The 18,776-nt window shown below is 40.7% G+C and overlaps 2 protein-coding genes across 4 annotated transcripts in view; one reads left to right on the forward strand and one right to left on the reverse strand.

Annotated features, from left to right (window-relative positions):
* Window positions 1-18,776, forward strand: part of IFT140 (intraflagellar transport 140) — a 91,532-nt gene that overhangs the window by 40,126 nt on the left and 32,630 nt on the right. The window lies entirely within an intron of this gene.
* TMEM204 (transmembrane protein 204) overlaps window positions 167-18,776 on the reverse strand; it is a 31,994-nt gene continuing 13,384 nt past the window's right edge. Inside the window, exons 2-3 of the mRNA XM_074886570.1 lie at window positions 14,755-14,910; window positions 167-2,367 (exon numbers count right to left, since the gene is read on the reverse strand). Coding sequence (XP_074742671.1) covers window positions 2,123-2,367; window positions 14,755-14,910 — 401 coding nt within the window. The 3' untranslated portion in view covers window positions 167-2,122. The remainder of the gene's footprint in view (window positions 2,368-14,754; window positions 14,911-18,776) is intronic.

Here is an 18,776-nt window from a genome sequence, read left to right on the forward strand (position 1 = left end):
GAAATATCTTTATCTTACAGACATTTTAATGTATTCTCTGCTTATTCTTTGTCTACAAGATGTTGGAAGCTCTGTGGATTCTTTTTCACTAAGTGGGAAAAAATAATTGGCAACAAGCAACCTTATTCTGTATCTGAATGGAAAAAATCTCATGTTATTACTAGAAGAAAATGAACACTCACAACTTTATTTATACATCTAAAATAATCACAGTAATACCGAGTATTACAAATTTACTGACCACATAGCTGATTTTTAAATTTAAATGTACATTATTATAATATGGATATTGCAATATTAGAAGAAATAATAATAATGTCTTTTAAATATTCCAATATTTTATTTTTAAAAAACCCTGCAGTGAATCATAGCATATTATTTCTAGAAAGTATTTTCCAGAAAGTAATGCAGGCAAATGAATAAAAATCTTAGTTGGTTTTTACAAACCTACTGCTAGAAGAAACTCTTTGTCAGCTTTATGGTATTCTACCCTGATAGTCTAGAACAATGCAGTTGTTCTAGAGCATCAGTCTCTGCACAGTGTTGCTCACTTGGAACATGGTGCAGAGCAGCATTTGGGGTTGAGTTTCTTATTACATCAGAACTGAGTGCAGAACAGAAGTCAAGAGCCAGCTTGATGATCACATTTTAACGTAGTGTGGAAAAGTGTGGTGGAAATACTGATAAAGCAGAAAAGCAGTGTACTCGGCTGGGAGCGACACAACAGTCCTAAAGAATTTGTAATATTCACAGCTCATGGTCCTTCAGACCTGTCAGTAACTGTGCTCAGAGTAGCATCCTTAGAGTTTTTAAACATCTGTCATTGCCTAGAGTTCCTGTATCATAAGTATTTCTGCGTAATAGTTTCTGACCTTTTGTTTTTCTTCCTGAAAGTTACATGCACATGACTTTTGTGAGCCCCATGTGCTTCTCCGGGTCTGCCTTAGAAACATTATGCCTAATTCCAAAGGTGCTAATTATTTTTACTTCATTACCATATCAAGTTACCAGGCAGGTCTTCTTAAAATCTCATGCTTAAGTCCTGTATATGTGTCTTATTCTCCAATTTGGGTGCTTGAGTGGCAGTTATACTCTCCAGTATTCACTGTGTTACGTGCCTCTGAGCATTGCTGGGCAGAGCTGGGTGTCCTGACATAGCACTAATCTGAAAATGTCACAGCAAATGTTAAAGTAAGCTGGGAAGAAGAGAAATTAATTTGGGCTGAAGTATCTGTGCTTAGTAATTGTTTCCAATAATGTAAGCTAATAGTGTCTGTGATCATTAGGGAGCCCAGGTAACCTTCTGCAGATGTTTGGTCTCATTGTAACACTGAAGTAGATTTTTCAGCAACGTGTATGGCCTGTTGTAGCTGCGTACCCTTTTCATTTTTAATGGCATGTCTGTTTACATTTAGGATAAACCCAAACCTTTGTCTCAGGATACAAAAGAAGTGTTTGAAAAAATGCAACTTAATTCTTCTGCATTCCCTTACTTTACAGTTCGAGTGGTTAGAGTTGCTTTGTCTTTGTACTGTCTGGGCTGTGCTGTGGCTGGGGAGCAGGTGTTGCAGCTAATGAGAAGTTCCTTGAAGAGAGGTGGAGGGAAGGACTAAAGATTCATTAAATTTAAACAGCTGTTAAAATCATCACTTACTCTATAGTGAGTTTTCTGCTTTCTCAGATTGCATGTTAACTCCAAAGCTATTGTCACTGGTCTCCTATAGCTTTTTACATTATTATTATGGAGGAGGATAACTTTATTCAGACAGAGAAAATGTGTTTGGTTACCTCTTTTCTATATTCTCATCGCATATACTCTGTGTCTGCTGCAGCTGACCCTGCTGACATATAGCTGTGATGCTCTGTCAGGATTCTGACAATCCAACATTCTGTGCTGTACAGCAGAGGGAGAGGGCAATATAATATAATATATATAAAATTATGTGTTTTATACATATGTATATAGATGGAGCCCATCCAAATAATAATTGAGGGCCTCTGCCCACAAGAGTGAGCTTTGTGATGTCTTTCATCCCTTAGTTTTAAATTATAGCATATATTTATAGAAAACAACTCCAATGCAGATCTCCTTGGAGATCTTTCCCCCTTCAAGTCTGCTCTTTCAGCACGGTGACTCAACGTAGTCGTTTTCCAGGCCGCGGCGAAACCGAGCGGTCAGGGTACGGCTAATGACAATGACCCGGGGCGCCATGCAGTCCTCCCGCCGGTGAAGGATGTTCCAGATGAGAATGGCAGCTGCCAGCGTGGCCAAAAGACAGGCTCCAATGTTCAGATAGCAGGACCAGGAGAGGTTGGTGTATGGTCCGATGCGGTAGAAAGTCACCAATCCGATAACCAGAACAAAACCTGCAAGGAGAACGTGAGAATTATTTTTAACGAGTTATTCTCTTGAATTTCTCTAGGGGCAAGATGCATTAGGCCAACATTCATGAGTCTGTAAAGCCTTTCCATCCCTGTTGTGATGTGCTGTGTATGTTCTTGAAGGCACATTTGGGCGTGATGATATGTGCAAGGAGTGGGTGCCTGAAATGGAGTCTCAATGTTAGGTTTAAACCTGTTCACTCTGATTTAAATTTATTACTCCCACTCAGCTGTATTTCACTTTGTGGTTTTTTTCCGCATCCTCCTGTCTCACTTACACAGTCGTCTTATTTCAGTTGCCAACACAGAAAACTGGTATATTAATGATAATAATAATAATCTGTTATTCAGAATACGGTACGCTTATTCTGAAATTTTAAAATGTCTATTTAAAGCAGGCCACTGTTGTAAACTGCAAACGTGAATAGTTCAATATCTTACAGAAATAATAAAAAAAATGTACAGAAGCTTAAAAAAAAGGGAAGGTGAAATAAATGGGACTTTATGGTCCTACTTTTTCTATACTGGAAAAAAGTGATATGACACAGGACTAATATCATGCCTCCAGAAGCTATCAAAGGCAATGTTTCCACTCCCTAACCTTAAGCACAGTAGTAAGTTCCCTAAAAAGTGGGTAATACTAGAGTGATAACACTGCACTTGTCTAGCATTTCCATCCAGATGTCACAATGTGATTTGCAAAAAACTGAAAAGAATATTTTCCACATTCTTTTTGATAGACACCACTGATACATAGTAATGTCATTTCAGAGCTGAGGTGGGGTGACTTTCCTAGTCATCCAGGAGGTCCGTATTAGAACAAGGGGCAGAATCTGGATCCCTTGACTCCTGCTTTTTCAGGTTACTAAGACTGCCCTTGCCCTGAAGAATGTATGCAATTACTTTTCTGCCCTCTGTTTATTGTATTAATCTCTCTTTCTGTCCCTATTCTCAAATAAAACTACTTTTCAGCTTTTGAAGAGAAGTAATTTATACATGTGATTAGATTGAATACAGAAATACAGAAAGAGGCAAATGTCTCACTAACCAAAAAAAGGTTTTCTCTTTGTTCTCCTACACACTTCCTTAACAACCACCATAACACAAGAAATATTACTGACAAAAGGACCCCTTCATGAAGGAAGACTAGAATAAACAAAGACCCATAAACAGCCAGAGGATTCCTAGATACCATCTTCCTAAGTTCATGGGCAAGGAGATGTCAAGAGCAAGTAAGTTCCAGTGGCTCCATGCTGTTTTCCCAGCCACGCTGCTTGCAAACACTGTTCCCACAGATACATGGCAACGCTCTCAAATGGTGTGACACCTGGCTCTGGTCCTTGATTTTCCATGAAAGAGCACATCCTGAGTATGCACTGTATTAAGTTTTTTTGTAAAAAGAGTACTAGTAATGCAGTGAAGATGGAAAAGACACAAATTATATACAGATTAAAAAAATAGAGAATGGAAATTAAATACAAATAGGAGAAAAAGAATCAACCACTTCTTAAGTAGGTGTGACACTTTTACTATTCTGAGAGTCAATCCTGTGAAGGCTGAATCCCCCTCCTAATAAAACAAGCAATTCAGTATTAATTCAGGAGATGTCTGGCATCCTCAGCTCTCTTGCGTCTACGTAGAAGGTGGTTTGGAACTCAGTTGTTTGCTACACCATCTCCTCCTGAAGTAGCACTGTCCCACAGATGGCATGTACCACGGAGGGTTTGAAGTGAGGCGTCTCTTCCTAAGGATGTACGAGGAGGAAATAGGTTCTTAGAGGAGGAGTAGCTTTTTCCTGCTCTTTTGCCACTCTGCAGTAGCCTTTGCTGTGAAAAAAAGTCTAATATATTCTGGATGGGTTTTAGGCTGTTGAGTCAGTTGTGAGGACATCAATTAATAACTCCTTGATTTTGTCAGTAAGTCTAGTAGTTATTTAATGATTCAGCTTAGTTATAAATGAACAGATTTAATCTGGGAAAAATAAGGCCACGTCAAGCACACTGACTTAATTGAGTTGCAGAAATCACTGATCTATACAATAGTTGTTCACTAGCACTCCCAAATTGAGACTTAGGAGGTCACTTCAGTGTTAGCCAAGTTGGAGATGGGATCCCAATACACACGTGGTCATCTAGTGTTATTTCAAAGCAACAGGTTTGAAAGTTGTTTCTTAACTCCTGTTCAAAAAAATACTGAGTTACAGTTGAGGTAGAAAAATTGTGAAGTTGTGCTTTTGACAAATTAAGTTTGAATCTTCATTTTTTTCAGTAATCACTGTTGGATGACACACCTTGTATCAGTTCATGCATGCTTTTTAAAATCCAGATCTCCTGAAACCAGGCAGATGTTACCTCTGCCCTTGGATGGGCTGTTGAAGGGAAGTCATCTGTCTCTGAAGGAGTTAATTTTTCTGTATTTTCATATGCTTAGCTCATCACCACGTGAAAGTGCGAATGTTCTCTCTTTGTGCATTCAAAATCCTCACTGAAGTTTGTACCTGTTTTTTCAGCATTCACAGAACACTACTTTGGTCCTCAAAGCCACAGTTAATTGTGCTCTCCTTTTCTGTGATGTTTTCTTGAATTCTCATTACTTCCCTGTTTTGTGTTATCTGGGTCTTGTATGACTTTTATCTATTCTTTATTGTTAGCAGTAATAGCATACAAGAAGATTGCAGCAGAGCTGGGAAACAAAATAGTTTTCCCTCATTTCCCATGTCATTCTTTGGGTTCAGTTTGTCCTGAGCCACATGCTAGAGGAGAGAGATCAGATCCTGTATTGTGGAATACATCATTTTTTTAAACTCTTCTCTGAGATGTCTTAGTTCCCCATCTGTGGAACCAAGATGATAAAACTTATTTTTTCTCCTGTGTTTTGTTTTGTATTTCAGGGCTTTGGGAGCAGAGCATGTTAGTTGTAAAGTGCTTATAGAGAATGTCTGCCTCTACATCTACGTTTGAGGTCTTTAGGTCTTATAATACAGATAAAACACTGATAGTGCTTTGCTTTTCCACAGGTTGCAGCACACTTTTCAAAGGATGCTAGATACCAAATTTCTCATGAAGGTAGGAAACTGAGAGAAAGGGAGATTGCTTGCACCTCCTGAAGCCAAGTTGTGGACCTGTTTTTTTTTCCTTCTGGTTTAAAATCTGCAAGAAGGAGAGTCTTGAGGTACAAATCAAGAGACCCATCTTACTGATGAGTCTGGCACATGCCAAAACTTTGTGTGGTCAGTTTTCCTTCTCAGTTTTCCTTTCAGAACTCTTTTCCAGTTTACATACACTTTCACAGGGAATCCAAAAAGCATTAAATAAATAAAAAAAAATGTATGAAGCAAATCATAAAAACCTTAAGCAGGAAGAACTTTGAACCTAAGCTGTTTGTACTAGTAACCACTTACAGGTTATAAATATTAACAGTTATAATGTTTATACACAGATATTAACAGTTATAAATATTAGTTATAATATTTATATGTAGTTATAAATATTAAGAACAGTCCACTTTACACTGTCTTGCATTATTTGAGGCTCTCTTGGCAGAGGGAGCTAGGTTCAAGGAACACCAGTTACACAGAGTAACCCTGATGCTATGTTGTGTCTTGCAGCTTCATTTGTGGTTACTGAATTGTGACTGGTGCTTTCCCACTGCAGGTTTACAGGTATTTACTCTATCATTACCTCTAGCTTAGAGAAGCAACGGATGATTAGCATTTCTAGTTTCCTTACTGAAAGTCAGGTCTGCTATGCAAATCTGCTGGGAGAAACCCTTCTGGCTCCTGGTGCGTGTGAGAGCTGTACTCCCCTGGGCAGGAGTTTTGCCCCATTCTTTGCTCATTTAGCCCAGGTAAGCAGCAGCAGTCTATACACGTTCCTTTACGGCACATGAGAAGTAAATAAACGCTGTGGGAATATTTTCAATATTTAAACTTTTTTCCAAATACCCAGCTTTTAATTAAATTACTTAGATTTTTCTTTCTTGCTTATGTATCCCTTATGGCCAATTACTGTCCTAAATGACTCCACATCTCCATGCCAGACCAGCCACCTTCATGAGCTTCCTTCGATTTGATGGAGCAATTATCCACCAGGAAAAAGCACTAAGGCTTCCTTACAGGTCCCAAAATAAAACTATTTGTGCTAGCAAGCCTATTTCCCTTCGCAGGCCCTTTGCCTGAACCCTGATCAGATGAGCAGCCAGTCATGCAAGAGGTTTTCTCTCCTTTTGCAGTTCTGCACCAGTGTCTGAGCAGGGGGGAACTGGGAGACAACGGGTTTGAGAGCTCCCCGACTTGGCAGATAGCAGGAGTGAGTCACTGGAGCTGTTGAGTGAAAAACGTAGGATCTGTTTGGAATACTTTGCTGCAGGCTAGACAGGAACTGACATTTAAGAAGACAGAAAAACATGACAGAGGTGCAAGAGTTGGAAACATGTTACTGTAGAGAGTTTCCATAATTAGTTTTACAGTTCTGCCAGTGTGAGCTTCAGAATTAAAATGTCACTGTGAACATTATTTTCCAGCATTCTTATTTCATATTAGCATGACCTGATGCGGGATTTATAAATGTAGGAACTCAAGAGCAACGGGTGAAAAAATCATACTGATCCAAAAAGACTGAGTTTGCATAGGATGATATTTAAATTTCGATGAATGCTGTTTTTGTAAAGATGTTGTGTGAAAACCCCCAAAGTTTGCTTGGAGAGATTTTGTCTGTAATAATCAAAATTAGACTTCTTGAAGCAAAGTGTTCCAATGTGTGACTTAGGTTTTCCTTGTCCTTAAGAGTGGTCTTGTATACCAGCCAAGAATTGAGATGGAAACCTTGGCAGCAAGTCTGTTCTCTAAATGACTGGGCAAACACATTCAATTCACTTATTTGTGCCAGCCTGGCCCTTCTCCTTCAGTGGTTCCTCTTCCTTAGGAAAAGTAGAACTTTTTTTTTTTTATTATTCCTTTGTTATATGGATGTATCTGAGGAGTAGTGTCTTCGTAGTTTGGATGAAATCTTGTGAATGTGTGTACGCACCACTTGGTTGCAAAGCCTAGTGTACTGATGCAATAATAGTTTCTGTAAGGAAGGAGAATGAAACTGAAGTTTGACTAATGTTTTATTTTTACTAACACAGCTAAAGCAGAGTATTTTCGTGATATTGGTATCTCCTGTTGTGCTTACTGCCTTCACTGTGAGTGTTATTAGCATTAGGAAGTCTTTGACAACATTTTAATTTGTTGTCTTTGAATACTGGTAAATATTCAATTAGTGTATCACTTTGGTAAGAATTTAGTGTAGGAAAAATGGTGCTGGAATTCTACTCCTGCTGATGGTTGTGTAATACGGGTATAACTCAGTTGTTAATGTAAATATACCAGTGCAGAATTTGGCTCTGTATTCGGAACAGTTACAAGTACACCTGTAAAATTGAACCTTGTACTAAGAATAGCTTCTGTCTCCATGACTAAAACTGACTGTGGTGACTTTTCACTTTTTAGGTAGATATCTGTAACATTGAGCACCAATGGCTGAACTTTCAGTATTTCAATAAAATACCTGGAGGGAGACAGTTGACTTCCCAGACTATTTCCCATAAGTAACTCTATTAAAATAACCAGAAGATTGCTCTACTTGCCATCAGTCTTCTTGATCTCTTAATTTACAATACAGTTTGAGGAGGGCTGCAGATGGGAAATATTTTCAAAATTTAGTTATGAAAATATTAAACATTTTCATCTGGTTTAGTTTCATTTCTGTTTTGAAGCAATGACAAGACTTTTAGATGCATGGCTGAATTTCCCTGAATTAATTTCATTAGTATGTCAATCAATTTCACATCATTTTATTGTGTATTGTCTAAAGTCTGCACAGAGGCCACATCTTTACTAAAAATCCTGATGAGATTACTTAAAGTACTTTATTTTCCCATAGAGCTGCTGTTTATCTCTAGTTGTTTCCCATCCGTAGCAAAACAAGCCTGGATGGGGGGGGGGGGTGGTGCTTTTCCGCTAGGGAAGGAAACAGATAACAAATTCACTAGGAAGACTTTTGGTTGGGACAGTATTGACTGTGTGAGTGGGGGTGGGTTGGGAGAATGTTACTTTTTGAACTTACATTTCAGATCTATATACTGAATTTCCTGTTTGACTGTAGCTGGCTGCAAGCCAACTACAGATTTTTAGCATTTTAAAAGAACTCTCGCTGTCACTTTTTTATTTCTGTGATAGTTTTTCCCAGGCACCCCTTGATTTGCATTCCTCCTTTTTATTAGTACAGCGATAGTGCAGTTGAAGAAATCTACATTATGATTTTTCAGGGTTGGTAGAAAGTCTATATTGGGAGTTACACTCCTCCTCTTTGCAGCTTGTCCTATAGGATTACTTTTGCTGCCAGGAAAAGGGAGAAGGAAAACAGAGCAGACAGACTGTTGTTGAGAATTCACAACCCACGCTCGTGCAGCAGAACTGCAAACAGAGAGGGGAAATTTTTCACCCCCTTTCTCTATGCACCCCATAAACATTTACAGGGAATGATTTAGCTGCAATGAGTCACAAGCCTGAGTAAGCTACTTGTAGGAGCTCAACTATATTTGTCAAAGTGAGACAGATTCCCAAAGTGTGACTGCTATAGGACTTAGGTAAATTATTAATCAATTTGCCCTTTTTTCCTGTGTCAGCTTGGCACAAAATAGAGTGTTATAGTCATTGTAGTACCAGGCTGAAAGCTGTAGAAGTATGCTTGCTTTGGTTTGTGATGCCATAAAGACTTCAGTGGCCTTTGAGTTTTCAGTTGTACAGTTGTGCTGAGTACAACAAAAATTTCCTTCCAAAGATCCTGGTAGAACGTAGCACCTCTTAGAATTAAACAAGTTATGAGTAGCAAAGCTTCTCAGGGGCAATAGGACCCTCTTGTCCTTCACTTTTCACCACTGAATTACAATGGCTTTCCACTTGTGGTGTTCTTCGAGTTTGTCAGTCCCTCTTTGTCTTTAACCTGATAAGCTGGGAGATTTATTCAGTGTAAGGCAGTGAATTCTACTTAAGTGGGTTGGAAATCTTCAAAGGGAGGCGCAGAGCACTGTTTTAACAAGTTTAGATATACTGACAGTGAACTTGCTTTTTTTGGTTACTTTTTGGAGGTTTCCTTAGAAATGATGCCAGTCCTGGAACTGAAGATTGAAAAGCATTCCCTATGAATTGGACATCGTTCCCGTTGGGCAGCTGTTTAAATAAGACTAAATGTGCAGACTTTCACACTCAAAGTCAGCTGCAAACATTGCTTGGCACCTCACATTCAGAGGCAGCTGGAGTCAATGAAAGCTCTGCTTTTGATTGCAGTAAACTTCCTATCAGACACAGTAAGAGCCGTGTTCAGCCTGAGCAAAAGCAACTTGTGCAGAGAGTCACTGACAAATGATCCTCCTGGAAGTTTCAGTGGTCATCTTCTGCTTCCATTTTTCAGGTGCTCTGTCCATCTCCTGATGTGTCAGAGGGTAGGAGTTGCATAACTGTGGATCTAGGTAGGCAACTCAGTTTCAGACATTTTAGGAGACATCTCCATGTATATATAATATGTATATTCACAAGCAATAAAGTGAATATTTGAATTAAAGAACTTTTCATTTCACATGCTTCTTTCTGCATTACTGCTGTGTCTGTTATAAAGCATGTTCCTTATACATGCATATCCCAATGATATTTATCTACCATATTTCTAATCAAAATACGTGCCCTTGACATTGAGATGCTACAACAAATCGCCTGCTACTCGTATCAGTATTTAGACATGAAGAATACATGCAGATCTTCTCCCTGCTGCAGTCATACAGTGGGATAGGCTTTCATATTTTAAGATCTTTGCAAATGTGGTTCATTTTGCAAACGTGTGAAAAATTGTGAGGTTTGCAGTGCACATAAAGAACAAGCAAGTTTGGTGAAATAAAACTGAGAAATAATGAAAACATTTAGCACAAATCAAGCAGTCAAGTTCTCTCTTTTTGTTACGATTTTAGGTTATTTACAATGTCTCATTTATTTGCTTCCTTTTCAGGAAGTATTAGGTTTACAGCTCCATAGATTTCATCTTAGAACAGATCTGGCTTGAGGGTGTCATGAAGGAAAAAGGTGGAAGGAAGTAATACAGAAATCAGAATCACATTGCTGTCATGAATATCTTCAGCTATATTCTCCAATGGCTGCTTTGCTTGGTCTGTTCTGCTTTAAGATTTTCTGGACATCAACCAATCTAAAGTTGTAGTACCCAGAAAGAAGAGAGAAGGTAAATGGTCTAACAAGTGTTTGATGTAGGTTTAATAGCACAGAAATGAGAGTATGCGTGAACTCAGACTTCCTGTGGTGCGTTAGGGGTCTGGAGTGAAACACACCGTCAGCAGAAAAACACAGGAGGAAAAGATGGAACGCAATGCTTGACGTTCAAGAGAGAGCTGAGATTGTAACTTATTTGGCCATAAGTGACAAGCTCAGCAGGAACACAAAACTTCTTAGTGTTCAGGATATTATGTATTAAAGTCATTTAATGCTGAAAACAGTTTGGTAAGAATATTAATCATTATGATTTAGGTTTATTCCAATCTTGGACTTCCAGAAACTAGGAGGAGACCTAATGTAGGGCATATTTTATCCCTGATTTTCCCCATTATGTTTCTAACATTTCACTCTAAAGTCTGTGATAATCACCACTGTACAAGATCGGAGACTTGGCTAGAGACCCTTAAGGTCTGATCCAGTCTAGCAGGTTACTGCTTGTAGTAGTTTAATATTCTCTGAAGTGCTCTTTATTCCCTGTGGATTTCCCTTTCTGACTGCTCTTCTGTCAGCTCTGTTACTCATCCTATATTCAGCACATGGAGTTTGTAACAGTTCCTTGGAAAAAAACAGAAAACCCAAAACCCTCTAGAGGGAAATTTCTGAGCATTGACACAAAATTCCACATACAACGCTGGTTCCATTTTCACCACATGCCTTTTCCAAAGCAAACAGCTCAGCTTCCTGTTAACTGGAAGGTGTGAGGTTGCAGAGCTTTGGAGCTGTGTGAATCCCGTTGCTGTCCCAGGAGCAATGCTGTTTCCTCTCTTCTTTCCTTCCTCTTTGCTTCCTGGGGCTTTATTTTCTGTCAGAGGTCCATCCTTTTTGAATGACTGTCAAATGCTTGTGCAGGTGGCAGAAGTGAAAAAGCGGGGGAGCCTGGAGTCATCGCAAGCTCCAGTGTGATCAGAGATGGTTGATTTGAACTTGTGATAGGGGGTTGGAAGATTATACTTAGTACACTTAAGTTTTCTGAAACAAAAAGGACTTTTGTTCAGACTTTGGGAAACTGCAATGAAACCCACACATAATGTTTCAGTGGGTAAACTCTGATGAAAAATAAAATTCTAAGCTGACTTTGTGAATCTGAGCCATATACCCAAGCCTCCCTCCACAATCCTAGGTTTCATTCTAGGATTGAATGACCAATGACCATTGCGGTTCTCTTCAGCACTTGCTGGCGTATTTCAGGATAAAAGTTAGAGATCAGACAGAAGTTGGAATTAGAGGGGATATGATTCAAGATAATTCTTTCTGAAATTACTATCAGGATGAGGTATTGCAGAACAATTCTCCAGATCATTTGGATTTTGAAAAGGAAAAAACAGGAGGTGGGTGCTTGTGTTTTCAGTAACATATTTGAAAGTGTAATAAATGGAAATTACCCAGCCAGTACTAAAGCAATGTTAAATACAATCTAAGCATGTACATTCTTAAATATTGTATGCTTTTCTCACACAAACGATCTGTCTGGTCTAAAGTACATTGGCTTTAACCCTTAAAATGAAGTAGGGGAGAGCATCACAGCGATTTCTCTTGGGCTGTTTTGTATGGATGAAGTGCTTTTAAATAACAAGCTTTGTATCCACTCTTCTGATGGTTTTGCCTAATATTGCTACTTTACATTGAAAATAGATGAGAGGTTACCATCTCGGAGTGGAGGCTCCGAGGCTGAGTATTACCTGTGGCTTATAGGACAAGGGGCGGCCGCTCTCCTCCCCTTCAATAAAGAAATGTTGGTCTTTAGAGGTAGCAGCAGTCCTTCATCAGAGCAACAGGAATGCTGGACTTGCTCAGAGTTTTGTCTGACATCAGAGACATCTCAGTGCTAATGTATAAAATGCTGTCACCTGGGCCCAATCCAGGGAATTTGGTGGACGGGGCTGATTTTCATGGCCAGTTTGAGTGGCTCAACATTACAGACCACACATTGGGTTCTGTGAAAGAGGAAACAGCCTCTTTTGTCCGTACAAGCTGTATTCTGAACTGCCTGTCCTGTGAGTGCAGACCCTTGATTACCCAGGTAGTCAGCAGCTGACGTACCACTGTCCTGGAAAACTAGGGAGGTCTTCAAGAAGTTTATTTTATATTGGGATAATGACAGATATGATGATTCCTTCCCTCTTTTTTCAAACATATACGTTCCAGAAGACTTCAGCTGGTTGTTCTAGACATCAGGGAGGAATTTGTTTAAACATAAAACTTCATGCTATTAAGAAATGAGATGTAAAAATGAATGTCATGTTACTGACTGCAAGGCAGAAAACCATCTGGAGATGGTGAAGGAGAGCATGGCGTAATTGCAAAGGAGGATGAGGAAGGGGGGCAGGAATAGCAACCAGTCATTGCATTATTTCTGCAGATGGGAGACCTTTGATTCATATAGTGCTATGTCTGTCTTTGTAACTGTCACGAGCTGCCAGATCCATCTCTTCACACCTTTTGAACACAGGTAGGCAGATGAACTTCTTGGTTCAACAGCTTCTTCAGCCATTCTCATTAGTGTTTTGTTAATCATTCTGACTCTGGCTTTCCTCCCCTCTCCCCTCCCAGCACTGGGGATTTCAAGGTTCAGCTTGCATAACAGGTAATAGCAGGCATTTCCTTCTCCTGTGTCGGGATATCCTGGCGCCCTTCAGTCTCTCTCTGACTGTGTTTAAAACAGACTCCAGCACAGGAAAAAAAAAAAATAAAAAAAAAAAAGGGAAAAAAGCGCCCAGTCTAAAATTAGCAGCCTTGATAGAAGAAAGGCACATGGCTGTCCACTGTGCTGTTTGTCAATGAAACAACACAACTAAACAGGGCCAGAATGCATTTCCTCTCTGGAAAAAACAGGCATGTCGAGTTTTGGGGAGGATGGGAGGGAATGAGAGTAAAGCAGGCATCACACCAGTGATCAGGGAGAGCTATCCAGAAGGTACCCAGAGTTACAAAGACCATGGTGTACATGAAGAGGCTGTAGGGAGGTCTTGTTAGGGCAAGGCTATGACTGATGCATGAGGGTCTTGTTGCACCTGGAAGCTGGATCAGATGCTTTGAGAGTTACAGAAACTCTGCAGACTCCTCCTCTTGTTTGGAGTTCAGGTTCATCATCCTTAATGGGTGTTTACTGCTGTGAGGACCATATTTAAATGACCCAGGCTAGATTCTGATCTCGCAGCATTGCAAACCTGAGGTCTCAGCAGGTTTATATCAATCTAAATACTCTGAGTTTTTAAAGTTGAAATTAAAATCTTAAATAAAACTGTGTTCCTTTATTATAACCTGTTGCTTACATTAACAATAATGATATATTTTTAATCCAATCTTGTAAGCAGCTTGAATGTTATACTCCATTAATGACAGTTTCATGCATGAATATTTTATAGGATTGGACTCGGTGTAATAAATACTGAGTGACTTATGGAGTAAAGAAAAGTATGATTGCAAAATGTTCACAGTTTGTTGCCACTGCTGTCAAGATGGATTTGTAATAAAACCATTTCCTCCTTTCCTCATTCATTTCTGTATACAGTCTGCATCCATGAGAATTACCGTGGGAATTTTATTTACAGCAGTCAATGTTATGAATTGATTTCAGCTTTGCTAGATTGCAGACGTATCTGTCTATCAAAATCCAGCTGGTGGTCACTGAGTAAAATCAGTTAGCTAAAAGCAAGTAACCATGTTTCAGCAAGACTTCAAAAATTTGCTTGGCCATTCTGCTCTGCTTTCAAACAGTTCCTTTGGTATATTTTGTCCTGCTAAATTGAGGGATTACATTGCATCTAGTTGATTTCTTTCATGTTTGCCTTCCTGGTTCCATAGGAAATAATAAAGGCTTGTTTTTCATGGTTGGCAGAAGACTCATTCTGATATATCCAAGATAAAAGCTTCTATTCATGTACTGCAGAATCTCATGGGGAGAGCTTTTAAGAGACAATGAGCTTACTTTTAGATTTAGGCCTCTTTGCTATTCTTTGTCACTTGAAAGATTTATAAAGTAAGAAACTCTTTTCCACCTGAATTTAATAGAAACGAAGTAATTTTCCATGAGTAAAAAGAAGTGGACTTACTCGCAAGTTGGAACACGGCAGCTATGGCCTCCTCCCACCACTGGGTATCCTGAGAAATGATAGGTAGCTCCATCAGGCCCAGGACGAAGATGAGCTGGCCAGCAGTCAGAGCAACAGTGGCGATGAGGTTACAAGCACGCATCATGTCAAACTGCACTAGGGAAACATAAGAAGTAAGCATAAAGTTAACATGATATAAAACTGGGAAAAAGAAAATCCTGGCTGAGCAGGTATGTGAAATCTGTCAGTCCACAGAAAATGATTCTCAGACACTATTCCTGCTCCCAGCAGTCTGCTGCTCTAACTGCATTCCCTGTGGTCTGATTAACGAAAGATTTTCTTTAGGGTGTGTACTGAATCCTTTACTTACACAGCATCCCGTAAGCATTGCTTCAGTGCAAAACAACCTTCTATGAAACAAGCAGCTAATTTCAAAGGATGACTCACCAGAGGTGCTTGACTTTTGCCCTGTGAAGATTCTACCTGTAAGTAGTAGCCAGAACTGTTTGGGGCAGGAATGGTATTTGTTTTGCATTTGTGTGGTACTGACCGAAATGGAACCTCAGTTCACAAATAGGTTTGCAAGGCCCTAAAATAATAATTACCCCAAAGACAAGTCTTTAACAGCCTGAATTTCTTTCTCACCTAGTCCATCTGTATTGTCCTAGAAAACACCCTGTGGATGTTAATGCTAACATCTTATTTGCTTAAGGGAGATTTGTATAGAAGATTCTTAACTTTTCCTTCTTTTAAATTTATTAATCTTTTGGATGCACTGGGAAGACCCTCATATTTCTATCTGTGTGATGAGGGAAACAGTTACAAAGATGTCAGTGCTTGGCAGTTCAGACAGAGGTGTTATGGCATAATTTACATGTGTAAGTAAAAAGTTACTTTTATATATATATATTAGTGGATGTTGTTGTGGGAGTCTACTACCGACCACCCAGCCAGGTCAATGACACCGATGAACTATTCTACAAGGAATTAAGGGATATCTCTAGATCAGCTGCCCTTGTCCTTATGGGTGATTTTTATTTCCCAGACATCAACTGGGAATATCACACAGCGGACACAAACAGGTCCAAGAAGTTTCTGAACCACGCTGAAGAGAACTTCCTGGTGCAGGTGCTGAGGGAGCCGACTAGGCAAGGTGCCCTCCTAGATCTGTAGTTTGTAAGCAGAGAGGGACTCATGCACAAAGTGATGATTGGTGGCTGTCTTGGTCACAGTGACCACAAAGTAGTTGAGTTTCAAATCATTGGTGATAGAGGGAAAACTGCCAGTAAAACTTCAACCCTGGATATGGGGAGAGCAGAGTTCAGGGTGCTGAAGCAGCTAGTCAGTAAGGTCCCCTGGGAATCTGCTTTTGGAGGCATTTGGGGTCCATGAATGCTGGTCACTCTTTAAGAGCCTTAAGAGTGCAGGAGCAGGCACTTCCAGAGTGTTGGAGGTCATGCAAGGGGGGCAGAAGGTCGGCTTGGCTGAGCAGGGATCTTCTTCTAGAGCTTAGGCAGAAAACAGAAGTGTATGGACATTGGCAATAAGGACAGGCAAGATGGGAGGACTACAGGGATGCTGTTTGCCCCTGCAGGGAGAAAATGAAGGTGGCCAAAGCTCCATTAGAGTTCAAGCCGGTCAGCACTGTGAAGGACAACAAAAAGGGCTTTTTAAAGTACGTTAACAGCAAAAGGAGGATCAGAGATAGCAATAGTCTGTTACTTGATGAGGTTGGTCACCTCACAAATAGAGATGTAGACGAAGCGGAGACGTTTAATGCCTTCCTGGCCTCTGTCTTTAACACCGGTGATGGGCCCTGGGACCGCTGGCACCCGGTGTTGGGAGACCGTGACTGAGGGGGGATGACAAACTCCCAGCCAACCCTGAACCTGTTCGAGCCTTGCTGCTCCAGCTGGATTTGCATAAATCTATGGGGCCCAATGGGATTCATCCCAGGGTACTGAAAGCGCTGGCCGATGTCATCGTGGGACCTCTCTCCATTAGTTTTCAATAGTCTTGGGAGCCTGGAGAGGTCCCAGTCGACTGGAAACTGGCAAATGTTGTCCCAGTCTTCAAGAAGGGTAAGGAGAAAGACCCAGGTAATTACAGGCCTGTCAGTCTCACTTCAGTGCCTGGTAAAATTATGGAGAAGGTTATTCTGGGAGTTACTGAAAAACACTTGAGAGACAACGGTCACTGGTCATAGCCAGCATGGGTTCACGAGGTGAAAGTCCTGCTTAACCAGCTTACGTCCATCTCGTTGACCAAGGGAAGGCAGTAGACGTGGTGAGTTTGGATTTTAGCAAAGCTTTTGGTATTGTCTCTCACAGTATCCTCCTGGATAAACTGTCCAGCACACAGCTAGTCCATAATACCCTGGGTGAGCAACTGGCTGACGGGTTGGGCTGAAAGAGTTCTAGTAAATGAGGTTACATCCCGGTGGTGACCAGTCACCAGTGGGGTTCCTCAGGGCTCAGTTTTCAGGCCAGGGCTCTTTAATGTTTTTATAAATGATCTGGATGCAGGAATTGAATGTACATTAGGTAAGTTTGCCGATGACACTGAACTAGGAGGAGCTGTGGACTCTGTCGAGGGAGGAGAGGCCTTACAGAGATCTGGATAGGCTAGAGAGCAAGTGCCAGATTCTCTGCCTGGGACGGGGCAATCCTGGTTATACGTACAACATGGGGGATGAGAGGCTGGAGAGCAGCCCCGTGGAAAGAGATCTGGGGCTTTGGGTTGATGGCAAGTGGAATATGAGTCAACAGTGTGCTCTGGCAGCCAAAAGGGCCAGCTGTGTCCTGGTGTGCATCAAGCACAGCGTCAGTAGCCAGCCAAGGAGGGTGATTGTCCCACTCTGCCCTGCACTGGCACGGCCCCACCTTGAGCACTGTGTGCAGTGTTGGGTGCCTCAATACAGGAAGGACATCAAACTGTGAGAGTGTGCCCAGAGCAGGGCGACCAAGATGGTGAAATGCCTCAAGGGCAAGACTTACAGGGAGCAGCTGAGGTCACCTGGATGTTCAGCTTGGAGAAGAGATGGCTGAAGGGTGACCTCATCGCAGTCTACACCCTCCTCAAGGGGGGCAGCCGAGGGGGAGGTGCTGATCTCCTCTCCCTGGTGACCAGTGACAGGACACAAGGAAATGGAAGGAAGCTGCGTCAGGGCAAGCGCAGATTGGACATTGGGAAAAGGGTCTTCACCGAGAGGGTGGTCGGTGACTGGAACAGGCTCCTCAGGGAAGTGGTCACGGCACCAAGCCCGTTCAAGGAGCATCTGAAGGATGCTTTTGGTGATATGGTTTATTTTTAGGTAGTCCTGTGAGGGGCAGGGAGTTGGACTTGATGATCCTTATGAGTCCCTTCCAACTCGAGATATTCTGTGATTCTAAATTAAATATAAAGAACAAATGCAGAAATTATTACAGATATAGATATCTGGAGTCCTGGCTAGAAACCTGATTAAAATGTGTCTTCCAGCTGGCTACTGAGTGGAATATATTCATCGCAAAGTTGGGTACTTTTAGTCAGGCTTTTTTCCTACTTTTCCTGTTAACCTGATGGATGTCCTGTTTTCATCCTTTTCCTTCCTCTCTAGCAAAAGGTGGGATTTGTAAATATCATTGTGCCAGTTCAACATCTCTTGCTAATATGTCGTTGCTATTCTGAAATAGAAGCAGCTCAGTGTTTAAGCTGGCATATATTAGAAAAAGAAAGACTCTGGACATGAATATCCACCAGATTTTCAAAAGTGACTTAACTGGTTTTTTAGTGGGTGCACTGACCACCAGTATTTGACGCCTGATCTTTCAAGGAGAATGCTAGGAAGTGCAGAAAACAAAACTTGATATAAACAAGCAAAAGTAAACTTGCATCATGGTGATCATTGAGTCTGGCCTACTTTTGTGAGTCAAAAATGAGTTTACCTTTTATTTTCCCCTCATAGGTCATCTTTAGCTTCCAGCGTTCTAAGTAATAACTCATGATTTAATTAAAATGTAATGAAATATTGTGTTGTATCT

Source organism: Strix uralensis, chromosome 16 (genome assembly GCF_047716275.1).
Source record: "Strix uralensis isolate ZFMK-TIS-50842 chromosome 16, bStrUra1, whole genome shotgun sequence".
Lineage (NCBI taxonomy): Eukaryota > Metazoa > Chordata > Aves > Strigiformes > Strigidae > Strix > Strix uralensis.